The sequence below is a fragment of the Lethenteron reissneri genome, chromosome 18 (assembly GCF_015708825.2).
Source record: "Lethenteron reissneri isolate LAM-NWPU_2019-01 chromosome 18, ASM1570882v1, whole genome shotgun sequence".
Lineage (NCBI taxonomy): Eukaryota > Metazoa > Chordata > Hyperoartia > Petromyzontiformes > Petromyzontidae > Lethenteron > Lethenteron reissneri.
Genome location: NC_083796.1, coordinates 15,338,585 through 15,352,412, shown reverse-complemented (window position 1 = coordinate 15,352,412; position 13,828 = coordinate 15,338,585). Strand labels below are relative to the sequence as shown.

General features: G+C 51.8%; 1 protein-coding gene across 1 annotated transcript in view; it reads left to right on the top strand.

Moving 5' to 3' along the window:
* Positions 1-13,828, top strand: part of NCBP1 (nuclear cap binding protein subunit 1) — a 38,516-nt gene that overhangs the window by 9,572 nt on the left and 15,116 nt on the right. Inside the window, exons 10-19 of the mRNA XM_061553935.1 lie at positions 1,986-2,049; positions 3,329-3,439; positions 4,801-4,865; positions 5,665-5,727; positions 6,920-6,994; positions 8,835-8,938; positions 9,489-9,608; positions 10,421-10,523; positions 11,016-11,109; positions 12,417-12,520. Coding sequence (XP_061409919.1) covers positions 1,986-2,049; positions 3,329-3,439; positions 4,801-4,865; positions 5,665-5,727; positions 6,920-6,994; positions 8,835-8,938; positions 9,489-9,608; positions 10,421-10,523; positions 11,016-11,109; positions 12,417-12,520 — 903 coding nt within the window. The remainder of the gene's footprint in view (positions 1-1,985; positions 2,050-3,328; positions 3,440-4,800; positions 4,866-5,664; positions 5,728-6,919; positions 6,995-8,834; positions 8,939-9,488; positions 9,609-10,420; positions 10,524-11,015; positions 11,110-12,416; positions 12,521-13,828) is intronic.

Sequence of the window (13,828 nt, the reverse complement as noted above, 5' to 3'; positions counted from 1 at the left end):
ACGGTACGCGAGATTTGGCAGCGCGTTGCCACAAATCCACCCAGTTGGTTTTCCCATAACAGCCACTCGAAGGGTCAAAGTCAATTGTGAAGGCACCTTTGTCACGGAGGATGCCTTGCCTTCCACAGTTCACGACCATACTCCGATGAGCTGGCTCACTCGGGTTCAATTTTACCCCTGCACCCTGACCAGATGGCAACCCCTGGCACCGTTATCCCCCTGATTCTGACCGGGTCTCATCCTCGGCATGATGTGTGCGACTATAATTTTATAAAGTTTCCCATTGAATACGATTGGTGTTCTCAGTTTGCCAAACCCACTTCCTTTTGTCTCAAACTCTGGATGTCCCCGTTTAAAGCAAAACTCATAATGTGTGGACAAAAGAGCTAGGGATACAGATATATATAGGATCCACCACCAAATACTTAAGTATATGTTTTCAGGAGACACTAAAAGCATTACGCGTAATTGTCTCGACAATGTTAGATCACTAGAGGGAGCTCAAGGCTTGATTTTAATCGTACACATTCACACATCTGTGCTCTGAGAAATGAGAGCGATTCACAGTCATTATTAGCATTGCTGTGACTGTGCAAGGAAGGCTGCAGTGGGTGAGCTTGCTAATGGGGCACGGTGCTACTTTTGAGGCCTCCAGAAGCGTGCAAGCAGAAACGACGGCGCAAGGCTAGCCGATTGCGCGCGTGGGGTACGTTGCCCCGACTGTTAGGCGAGGGTCCCTAGTGGAAACGACGCAGTGGTCACCAGCGGGCGATGAGCTGGGTGGGACACGTTGTCATGGTCACCAGCGGGCGATGAAGCTGGGTGATACACGTTGTCATGGTCACCAGCGGGCGATGAAGCTGGGTGGGACACGTTGTCATGGTCACCAGCGAGCGATGAAGCTGGGTGGGACACGTTGTCATGGTCACCAGCGAGCGATGAAGCTGGGTGGGACACGTCATGGTCACCAGCGAGCGATGAAGCTGGGTGGGACACGTTGTCATGGTCACCAGCGAGCGATGAAGCTGGGTGGGACACGTTGTCATGGTCACCAGCGGGCGATGAGCTGGGTGGGACACATTGTCATGGTCACCAGCGAGCGATGAAGCTGGGTGGGACACGTTGTCATGGTCACCAGCGGGTGATGAGCTGGGTGGGACACGTTGTCATGGTCACCAGCGGGCGATGAAGCTGGGTGGGACACGTTGTCATGGTCACCAGCGAACGATGAAGCTGGGTGGGACACGTTGTCATGGTCACCAGCGAGCGATGAGGTGGGTGGGACACGTTGTCATGGTCACCAGCGAGCGATGAAGCTGGGTGGGACACGTCATGATCGTAGACCTTTTAAGTTTGGAGAAAGGAAAGGAACATATAAATGTTTGACTTCACCTTAAGAGGAATTTGATGGAAATGCACGAACTTCCAGGCATCCGGAAAAACCCCAAAGGGAAGAGATTTAAATCGGCAGTGGGGAATTGAGGGGCACATCTTTTTAAACCATTTGTGAAAAGTCAGATGATATTGTTGCCAAGACTATGGGGTATTATACCAACGTTTCCTAGTGGAAAGTAAGATGAGAGCAGTGTGCGTGTCCGGGGAAGTTAGGATGGAAAAACAGACATTTTCTCTTGCTCATCCAGACTGGAATTGTGTGCCCACAAGTAAGGCTTTTGAGCTCAGATGATAGGCTTCTTTTGAGTCTAAAACACACTACACTTCAAATTAATGCACGGGTTAGTACAATTTCATGATCATTATTTAGCCAAAGACCAATTGCACAACTTTGAACTCCCAAAACGTCAATTGGGTGTTAGTTTTTACAGGCTAGCAGCCTTGGCCGTATATTAGTTTATTCAGCATCGGTGCGGTTGTAGCACAATGGCTCAATGTTCGTGACAACTTGGAACCCTGCCTGTGATTGTCTCTGTGATTGTGCGTTTAGGAACTGTGGGTTTAATGTGATGATGTATCTCTGTTTGCAGTGCAGTCCAGCTGGTCAGCTACCTTGGAAGGACCAAAATCCCGCTCAACTACATGGTCATCGAGGTGACTGCAACACAGCTTTTAATAAACAGACATTTAAGACACTTGCCAACATGTATCTGTATGTATCTGTTATTATTGTGACACTTGGCACTTAGCATTGTTTTTTTAACATAAAGCTCCGAAGCACACGTTATCATGAACAATAGTTGTACGAGTTATCGTGATACATTTTTTTTATGAACTCTTTTGCTCTGGTGGATTAGACGCTTCCAGTCATACCAACGGTTGGCAACGCTCCCGTCAGCTAGAACGCTGGTTATTAAACAGGCGCTGCTGCTGTGCCCTGACTGCTTGTCACAAAGTGTGAGGCGCGGTTTCAAAACCCCAACTCATGTTGGAAAGCGGCCGCCTCCTCCCCTCCCGTCCCTGGCCTGGTTTTTGCCCTCGCTTTTAAAAGGCTCTGGAACCCGTGTTGACTCTTGAGGCAACATCCTTTACAGCCGAGCTATTTCTCCACTTTCGCATTGCTCCGAATTACTCCGTGTCACTGCAACGATTTAAAATGTATTGATTCACTCCAAACGTTGTTTTGAAACATTGAAAGAAAGAAGGTGGCAGTTTGTGCGCTGTGCGTGACGTCGCCGCCACCCGGCGCCCCCCACCCCCCGCGGGTGCTCGTGCCACAGCGTTCACCACAACACCGCCACACTGTACCCTGCTCGTGCCACAGCGTTCACCACAACACCGCCACACTGTACCCTGCTCGTGCCGCAGCGTTCACCACAACACCGCCACACTGTACCCTGCTCGTGCCGCAGCGTTCACCACAACGCCGCCACACTGTACCCTGCTGTGCCACAGCGTTTACCACACTTTACCCTGCTGTGCACAGCATTCACCACATCGCCACCACACTGTATCCTGCTGTGCGAGTGTTTTGGGGGGGGCTAAATCAGCGGGGAGCGGTGGCGCTGCGGTTCGTGTGCGGCGCAATAAACTGTTCACGGTATCTGAACCACTCCTGGGATTCCCCTAGGTCGACTCAGCCTCAAATGAGTACCTGGCGCGGTGTATAAATATCGCCACATGGGAGACAAAGGCGGTTGGGCGTGATTTTTCGCCTCCCACCCACTTTGTGTGTCGTACTGGCCTTCATAGGTGCTCACCAACTACACTTGCCCCAACAATCTATAAAGGCTATGGGGGGGGGGTGGGGGTAAATGGCCATTCCACTGAGTTGGTGGTCAGGCTGGCTGGCCAACGTGCCAACGCTGGGGCTCGACCGTACGCAGCCGAGCGACACGCTGACAACGGAATGTTCCGCGGCTGTGCTCGCCAGGTGATCTTCGGGGAGCTGTTCCAGCTGCCGTGCCCGCCGTGCATCGAGGTGATGTACACCGCCCTGCTCATCGAGCTCTGTAAGCTGCAGCCCAGCTCACTGCCGCAAGTTGTATCCTCTGCTCGTCGCGCGCTCACTCCCTCTGTCGCGTGGCAGAAGCCAGGCTGCTACGCGTTCCCTGTCGCGTGGCACAAGCCAGGCTGCTACGCGTTCCAGAAGAGGCGGCCTGGGCCCTTTGCCCACAAGAGCCATTGCCAGTTGCGACCAAACGTAGAGGCTGTAAAATGGATAAAAATATTCTACAATTGGGCGTTTGTTTTCGGTTACTCCTTCTTGCCCGCTTTGGCGTTTTGGATAACCTTGGCGGAATTTGCAAGTTAAGTTGGATACAGTCCACTTTCACGTGAACAAGGCTAATTGTAATAATGCCATAGAATGTGCTGTGTGTGGGTGTGTGTTTGCTTAGGGTGACGTTTTTATGCAATTTTCGTCGTTGAGTGCTGATGCTGAATGTGGAATGGCGAGTTTTGTACAAAATGTACTCTCATCATGAGTTCCAAACATAGTTTTTTACCCCAAAGGCAGAAGTATACAAAGAAGAGTTTAACTGCCACTGGCCTAAACACCCCTCTACCTGTACAAAAATACCCCCAAGCTGTTTTTGTTTCTATTAACTATTACAGGTAGCAATGCCTCAACAATGTGATTGCCTGGCATCATCCGTTCGATCTCTATGACTGGATTCACTTCCATGGATGAGCCTCAGGTCGTGAAGGCAATCTGGCAAATCTGTTGACCCTCGTAAAGCAGACAACAGCAGCTGGTGTGGCAGTCACGCTTGTGTTTAGGGGCATCTGGTTTCTGTCCATTTCATTGCGTTATTTCCCGTAATCTCAAGCGATCTACGGCCCACCCTAAAAGATGGTACGTGCTGTCTGTTTCACAGTGGACGTGAAAAATCCCCCGACATCATTCGCGAGCGTAGTCCATTTTGTGGCGTGCGGTCGCCGCATGCTTTCAGCTCGGCCCGATTCGTAGTATGATGCCCGTCACCACAAGCGGCACATCTCTCGCGGCGATGCCTCGACAAAGAGTGCCGTGGTGCCGCCCTGCGTGGGCGCGGTGCCTTCCTGCGTGGGTGCGTTGGGAAGTTAGAGGGTGGCAGGGGCAGCTGACCGCATGGTCAGTGAAGCTGAAGAGTCCCATGAAGCAGATGTGCTTTGTGGGGAAATTTCCAGCTCCTGCAGACATGAAACAAAGTGATTATTTTAAACAAAAATGTAACATTGCTGCGGTCGAGACGGTGCTGGAATGTGCTAAGAGGCCTGACGCGTAACACGTCGGATGCCGCTGTGTCAGGCATGCGGAGGGAAGGGTGAGTGAGTCCCGGTGCTGCTCAGACAGAGGCTGATGACACTGCAGATGAATCTTCATGGAGGCTTGTTCCCTTGACTCTGCGTCCACCCGCTCAGCTGGCACAAACAGCAGAGATGCTCTACATGCGGCTGGAGAACATGAACACCACCTGCATCGACAGGTGACCGTCACCGGAACTTAAGCGATGCATCTACGGCCAAGAAGCCCTATTGCCGTGTTGGGTCAGCTGCTCGCATGTTCATTCTCCTCCGCATCCTGCCGTCTCGCCCCTCTCCCTCGACTGCTCCTGCCCTACTTGGTGACATCTCCATGGCCGCTCTCGTGGCATGAACTTCGTCTTTGTCTCTTCTCCACTCGTGCCCAACCCATCTGAACCTCGCCGCCCGCACCAGAATATTATTAACTCCCGCTACGGCTCTCACTTCTTCTTTTGTCTCTTTTCCCTTGGGGATATTTCCAACATCCAACTGATGTTTTCGGAAAACACAACACACACCGCTAATGAGCTGTCTCAGTATTGCCCACGAATGGCGTTTGACGTAAATAATTAACATGAATTTGTTGTAGAACAAAGAACATTTCTGCACGCACGGGTGTAAGGTGGCTTTCACTTAAACATTGCTTGAGACATGCTTCTGATTTTGGAACCTTGCCCGTACATCCCAACTCTTAATGACAATGGCTCTTCGCTTGCCTCTGCAAGCGTAGAATATGAAATATAAAACCCCAGTTGGTGCCATTGTCTTTTTATACGTAACAACCTTCATATTTGTGCTCTGGAGGTAATGCCTGGCTTGTTAAAACCACAAAAAACATGTTCTTTTAAAAATGTGAGTTTTTTTTGTTTGTTGATGAACCATTTAATTTTGAAACGTGGTACCTGTGTTTGACAACGTCGTCATTAACCTGCATAATGTTGCTTCTCTGTTGTGCGACTTGCTGCGACTGGCTCTTAATAGATTCATCAACTGGTTCTCTCACCACCTGAGCAATTTTCAATTCCGTTGGAGCTGGGAAGACTGGTAAGCTGTGTGATTACTGTGCTATGTTTAGCATGTGGGGAATGTTTAGCGACAGTGTGCGTGAGTTTAGCATGGCGTGGTGCTGGCGACCCACTTGAGTGCCGTGCCGGCCTTCATAGGTGTGATACTCCCTAACAGCACTCGCCCCACCAGTCTATTAAGGCTACATGGGGCAAATGTGTCTTTGGTTATTCTGTACTCAATCCACAAGTCACATGGCATTTTCGGCTTTCTACTTGTAAACCACATCTCTTGTGACGGAGGCTGATGGCTGCACTTGATTTTTTTTGTAAACACAGACGCCAAGAGTCCCACAACAAACAGCACGATCATAATTGTAATCCGACACGTGAGTCGACGTGTTTCTTGAACACGTCGACTCAGACTTCGGCCTGCCGCGAGCAGGCTTCGGCCTGCCGTGAGGAAGGGGGACATGGTTTGCTGCCGTGTGCATTCCCAGTCGAGTGACGTGCGTGCGTTGAGGGCACGTGTTTAGTCGTCATTCAGAAGCATAAGAACCAGGAGTGTAAATCCCGCCGAGTGAAGCCGACTGAGCTAAGAAGCTCCTTTACAAGGGGGCGACTTGGCCGGCAGGCAACATCGAAGCATTGTGCAATTACAGATTTTAAAAACAAACTTATTTAAAGCGATTATGTTATCAGATTAAATGAGGACAGAAATGGAGATTCCAAGAGATGAAGCTCTGTGATACCACAACTGTGGGGCAGCTCCAAGTTAATTCAGCATCAACGGTTCATCTACGTAACAACCAACTGTGAACGTAACTACTTGTGGTCTCCGCTTTTACGACGTTACAACGCGTTCCTGGAAACTCTTGTCTTGAATTGGATGGTCCTAAATCGAACCCTGTCTTCCCATAGAGAGTAGAAACATCACTTGCCGATGTGTTTTACCTTTTATATTATCAGCTGTATTTAACGGGATTGAATCGGTGAACATCCACAAAAAACACTCGCATAACAAAAACTCTACGCCATCGGAAACCAGACCGACTCTGTTCAAATGTGTCGGAAGATGCAGATGCATGGTGAATCAAGTTTCTGTGTCATGAGTCGATTCATGGTGGTGTTCAAATAAATGTGGTTCGTCATAAACCAGAGACCGCCTGTCCTGGGTGCTGCTGCTCCTGCCGGTCCACATCTAATCTCGAGGCGACGCTGTTCCTTCACAGGGCCGATTGCCTGACTCTCGACCAGGGAGGACCGAAGCCCAAGTTTGTCCGGGAAGTTCTCGAAAAGTGTCTCAGGTAAGGTGACTTGATGGCGCTTGGGCCGAAGAGAAATCGTCTTAAAGGTTTTGTCATTATGCTTAAAAACACACGTTGGTGACTTAACAGCAAATTGTAGGCCGACCTTACAAAGACAGCTGTGTAATGAGTTGTCTTGCAGGGCTGTTCTTTGCCAGTATGATGCCTCTTGGTTATCAAGCATGCACAGTACTGTAGTCACATGTGCATATCCTCTCCACAACGTGCCGTGTGATGATGTACCGTAGAAAACGTAACCGCTCAGGGTGGGCCGAGAGGGAAGGGTAGGGTGACTCCCGGGCACCTTTTGAGCGCACGCAGCGTGGAGACCCGTGCGTCGAGGCCACTTCCTGGTGCGCGGCGTGGGATGGGGGGGAGGGACCCTTCGTCCCCCCGACCTCGTTACTCTGACAACACGGGATTGTTGGCATGCTCGTCCACGCCGTCCACATGGAGCCACGGTGGATCCCAGAGCTCGTACACAGCACCACGCCGTGTCCCTGCCCAGGGCGCGCATCGCACCGGATGATTGTGGTGCACACCCTCGTATTCCTAAAGATACGATGGGCAAGGTACCGCATTTGCTGTGCAATAGCGCACCCGGTACGGAGCGCCACACCAGGTGCCACGTGAGTCTGGGTGCAACACGAAATGCAACGCAAAGTACAAACTCCCGACGCGTGACGCAATACCTCGTGCGTGGAAGCATTCGATACCACGAACAGCTCGACCTGTAAACACGCCACGCGATACCACACACAGGGCAACTTGCAGCTCAAGGCCTGGCGCGTTATACTATACCGCTCGCTGCGTCACTCGCAACACAAGTGCGAGCACGTTACGCGACACGACGCACAACACGATACCCTGGTCCCACCGAGGCTCTCGCAGCACGTGGCGCTGCCTCGACCGCGTGCTCGGACACGCGGCCGCCATGCAGGCAGCGAGCCTCCCTCGGCCCCGCTGCCTTTCTGGGGAGCTTCCTCGCTAACCCAGGGACTTTCATACTTCACGTTCTACCTATGTAATGGGTTCAACTGAGTCGCAGACGTAGACTTTGGAGGCAACACATTTATTCAGTTCCAACACACGGGGTTAACTTCCCCTTAACGGAATAACAATCTAAGGTGGTGGCAACCCGGCTAACTACACTAGTAACTACACTAGTTATTATCCAGCGCACACGGTGCCCCTCTAGGACCGGTACTGCACCCACACCATTGTGGTATCCGGCGATGTCGCTACACACATGTTATCTTGTACATCGTGTTGTATATATTGTGCTAGCTGTACCGTGTTGATGCATGACCTTGCGATTCGGAACTTGACCATGCACGGGAGCTTTTGCATGGTTTTGTTGACGTTTGTTTTGCTGTAGTAACCAGGTTTCTATGGTGTAACCAGGTCCCCATCGAAAATTAGCTTTTATTCCCCCAATGGGTTTTACTTGCGCGAGAATACAAACCTAAAGCCTGAATGACCGATCGTTGCGTCCACATTCAGTATCCAGCTGTGATTGCCGTCTTGTCTATGTGTGCGGCCGCACTCCGCAGCCCCGTGGAGTTTTACCACGAGTAGAGACGCCGAGGGGTCCGGTGCGCTCGGTGACAACGGTTCCCCTGTAAACGGTTGCCTGTAAACGGTTGCCTGTAAACGGTTGCCCTGTAAACGGTTGCCTGTAAACGGTTGCCTGTAAACGGTTTCCATGTAAACGGTTGCCTGTAAACGGTTGCCTGTAAATGCCGCGACCGTACGCTGTTTGAGTGCGTGGCACTCCCCCCCCCACTCCGTGAGTTGGGCACAGCGGTGTTGAGGCCGCTCGTCCTGTCTCCTGTGCCAGGCTTTCCTACTTCCAGCGCATTGTGGACAATACTCCCGAGAGCTTTGCCGCTCTGCTGCCTGCCAACCCCGGGTGCATCTACAAGTATGCGGATGAGTCCAATAGTAAGTTCCTTGACCTTTATACTTAGTTCCACTTGCCCTGTAGAAGGCCATTGTAGGTATACGTGTATGTTTAGGTAGGCCTCTAGACGCGCATTCAGAAGGTTGAGAATTCAATTCTCAACTGGGGGGATAAGTTCAGTTTATCACTCCTCTGGGCTTGCTAAAATAACCACCACTTTGTGACAAGATTGGGGAAACTGACTCCCACCACGAGAATGTGGAATTTCCACCCCTGGTTCAGGGCCACCAAAGATTTTAACGCCACCCTATTGCTTTTGTGGGGAAGGAGACTTACGAATGGTCGATGTCTGATGTCCACCTGCTGTGACATTTCTACATTGTAAGCACCGCCTTACATCCTGCTTGAGAAAAGAAAGGGTTGGTTATGTTAGTCCCCGTCTCTCTGGTGACCTCTCCGCTGCACTGGAGCTGTGGGGGTCACCAGGTATTGAGGGTTTGGGGGGGCCTAGGCCGAGTGTTGGGATCACGGCGAGTTGCGTGACGAGCTGCCGCCGCCGCTGGTGATGGTGGCTGTTTGCACGTGACGTAGGCTCCCTGCCCGAGTACCAGATGGCCGGCGTCCTGGTGGAGGCCTTCAAGAGCAAGAAGTCCCACGATGAGATCCTGAACATCCTCAAGGATGTGCCCAACCCCAACCAGGAGGAGGATGGTGAGCTGCTGCTGCTGCTGCTGCTGCTCTGTTCACCGTCCGCTCACCCTTTCACTGCACACCACGCCAGTGCTGCCGAGCGCTTCTCTCCAACTCGCAGGGCAAGACGGTCGTGCGTCTTGCCGTGGGTCCGGTCCACATTATTGTGGCTGCGTGGAGCTGCGATTCGAGTGCTCAACTAAGAATTGGAAAACTAAAGTCCTGGTGGGAGGTCCTCCCCCCCACACACCCCCCTCCCACCCCAGGGCAATTGGATGATGAATTTTCACAATTTGGGATCCCTGTTCTGTTGATAAACCCATTCATGTTTGTCTCTTATCGTCTCATTCATATTATGTATCTTAAAAGTTTTGTTTTCTGTCATGTCAGTTGAGCTAACCACAAGCTACACTCGCATATTGGATTTGCCAAAAATATTAATAATTGAAACTTACTTGCACTACTCTATACATTAACGTAAACTTTTATTTTAATTAATCTTTATCAGCCTTGTCGATTAAGTTAATAGAGTGTCACGTTATATGCGGTCTGCAGAGAGACTGGCTCCTGCCATGGCAATGTGGAATTTTTACCGCTGCCAACAGAGATGAGTGACGACCCCAGTGCTGGTGTGAGCTGGGGGCGACGTTGACATTCTCTGAGCAAATCAATCTACGCACAGAACCCGGTGCGTGCCATGCTGCTGAAGCATATAAGCGGGTATTTGCACGGTGAGTGTCGCGCCTTGCGAGGCTCGGGGAAACCCAGGCGCGTTGGTGTCGCTTGCGTTTGGTGTCTCCGCGCTTGACGGCCGTGGCTGTCGTCGTTCGCAGACGAAGAGGGCTCCTTCAACCCCCTCAAGACGGAGCTCTTCGTGCAGAGCCTCTTGTCCCTGGCGTCCAAGTCGTTCAGTCATTCCTTCAGCGCACTTGCCAAGTAAGCGGCCCGTGTCATTTCATTCGACATTTTTAGCCGGCACTCGGTTGTCCCCAACATTCTTTGGTCTTATTTGACCGGACGTGAATCATTTATGGTGAGCACATCGGCCCACCTCTGGCGATACCACCTGTGCTCTACGTGGCAGCAGTAACACGCTGTGGTTTCGCTCCCGTGTTGACCGCGTTTGCCCAGGTGACTCTCACAAGTGAAACTTGTCCCGGTCTCTTGAGTTCTCACCTGGTTAAACAAATGAATTTGACGTGAGACTTGACCAAACGAGGACAGTTGTTTTTGAGTTCTGCATTGGAGCAGTTTGGCTGTTGTACCCCATTGCTCGCCCTTGCTCTGCACAGCCAACGCCTGCAAATCATAGATGAGATTATTTAGAATTCTTGCTCCCGTATTGCGATGGTTTTCGAGAGCCGTTTTGTCGTGCGCATGAATTACAGATAAATCACTTTAGTGTTCTCTCTTTTGATCTTCCCCTAGGTTTCACGAAATTTTCAAGCTTCTCGCCGACACGGATGAAGGGAAAGTCCACATTCTGAAGTCCATGTATGATGTGTGGAGGAACCATCCACAGGTAATGCAGGTGGAGGGCCGTGTCACCTCCTCCCCAGCTGGGGTGGGCGGTTTGTGTGGGTGCAGCGATCTGTCACGTCCAGGGAGAGGCACGCACGTGACCTTGTCTCAGAGACACGAGCGGTTCATTCGCCTTTGTCCTGTCCAGACTCTTTGGAGTGAACAGCTGAGCAGTACATCTGCAGATCCTGTGGTCTGCATTGTTATATACTCCGAGGTATGATGCACTGGTTGTTGTCAGCCATATCGCAGACCGCTGGGTATAATACAATTAGTTTGAAGCCTGCGTGCTCCTCTGTCGGTCGGATGCACACACCTGCCTCCTTTGCTGCCCACGTTTGTGTCCATGACTGCACATGGGCACGCAGTCACCTGCTGCTTGTCCCGTGCATTGCACGAGCACCTGCACAGGGAGACCCCACCGTGGCCGTGATGTTGTTTCTCTGACCTGCAGGTCCTCGCCAGTACAGTAAGGTCTCGGTACGCGTTGGGGGCTCAGTTCCGTGTACCCCCGCGTAAGCGTGAATTCGCGTAAGTTGGGGTTCGCCTATACGAGTGTAGATACAATGTAAGAGTTTATATAAAATGTATGTTAATGTACATCTATTATAAAAGCCCGTCGTTCCGTTTGTCCGTCAACTCAATTATCAGAGCCTTTCAGAAGGCCTGAATCAAAAAGTTATAGAAAGTGGACCCCCCCCCCCAGATGTGGGGGTAAAAAGTTGATCCAACAACTTTACAACAATTATTGACCTCCCCACCCCCCCCCAAAAAAAACATTAACTCCCCCTATTGCAATAGTCAGGAGTATCTGCACACATGGGAGGGGGGGAAGAGGGCATCAGTGGGGCGACGGGCGAGGCGCTTGGCTGGATTAAGGTGGCCGTAGGCCGCCGAAATTCTCGTGCTTAATAAAGTACAGTACAGTAAATGATTTACGAATCATCTGTGTATGATAAATATGAAAGGTGCGAGCTGGGTGGACTCGTTTCTTGCGCGGGCGATACAGTTACACGCCGTCAAATCTACGTTCACGTTGATAACGGTGGGGGGGGGGGGGATGATTTGACTCGCTTCCCGCCCCATGCGTGTAGTGAAAGTACGAGTCACAAGTGTAAGTATATATCTGGTCCGTTGCGTATGAACGGGTCCGCGCATTCTGAGGCCGCCCACTCTGAGACCTTACTTTATATCTGCATCTTGTAAGATAACCCTCGGCAAGCCCTCGTGTTCCCTCCAGTGAAACGCTTTGGTCAGCGAGCTCGTGGCGCTTTGCCCAAACGCTGAGGCCTGTGCTGTGGTTGGCAGATGATGTCGGTGCTGGTGGACAAGATGATTCGCATGCGCATCGTCGATTGTGCCGCCGTCGCCAACTGGGTGTTCTCGGCCGACATGGCGCAGGAGTTCACCAGGTGCGATGCCTCTGCTGCTGCCCACACACCCACTGCTGCACACACATACACCCACTGCGGCACACACACACACTGCTGCACACACACACTGCTGCACACACACTGCTGCACACACGCTGCACACACACACATTGCTGCACACACACACTGTTGCACACACACACACTGCTGCACACACACACACTGATGCACACACACACACTGCTGCACACACACACACATGCGTGTTTCTGTGAGGAGGGCCACAAAAGGTTTTAAGGAACTGATAGCACGCGTGCCTTCCATTTTTCGGATGCCCACAAACGCGGGCGAGACGGCACACGTGGGTATGAAGGGGTGCAGCTGTGTGCCCCCCATCCGAGATGATCTGCCATGCCCCCAGCCCCTCTGTTGCCCCCTCCCACGCCTCTCTATCTTTTGTGCGCTCTTGGGCAGTGCACGTGGCCCAGTGAGCTGATCCAGCTGTGCGCAAGGTGAAGGCGTCGGGCGCGCTTTGCCCGCAGGGTCGTAGGTCGTAGGTCGAGCCCGCTCGGGTTCAACGTGCCCCCCCCTTCCCCCCCCCCCGTCAATAGCTGCCCCATTACACTCCAATCCTCGCGCAACTCTTAAATTCTTGCAGGTTGCTTGGCATCACCACAGAAACCCTTGTGAAAGACTCGTTCTTCTGCTCCCTTGCGGGGCCCCATCCAGCGTCGCATCGCTGCCTCCCCACAGAGGCCCGGCGCCCGGAGTCCGGCGCCCGGTGGGCGGCAGCGGAGGGGCGCCGCTGCCGTGGAGCCAAGTCCCTCTCCTCTCCCTCCGCGGAGGCGGATCGAGACACTTCACAAAGAGGGCGATGGGCCCAACATTTTATAAAGCTCTCTTAAATCAGGCCGACAATGATCAAACAAACCGACATATTAGTTTGTTTGCATCTAAGTTGAACTTCTTTTGCACTATACATAGCCAATTTTGCTAATTTTAAATCGGGCCTAGAGTTGTTTTCTGGTGAATATCAATAAAATACCAATTTTCAGGGTCTCGGTGGGGCGGCGGGGGGGGGGGGGGGGGGCAATCGTCCCCATCACACTCTGCTTGGACCCGCCAACTGTCCCTCCGCGTGTCTCCTCCCAGCCATCCCGTCGTGCTCTCTTACACATTAGATGCAGGGTCGCCACGATACGTCGAAGCTGTGGCTCATCGCACGATATGAGAACCACGATGATTGTGCCGTCCGTTTAGCGGCAAAGCGTGATTCTCGTTATTCATTTTAGGAGTCTGAAATATTTTTCTGAAAAAATATTTCTAAAAGAATCAACTCGGTTGTTA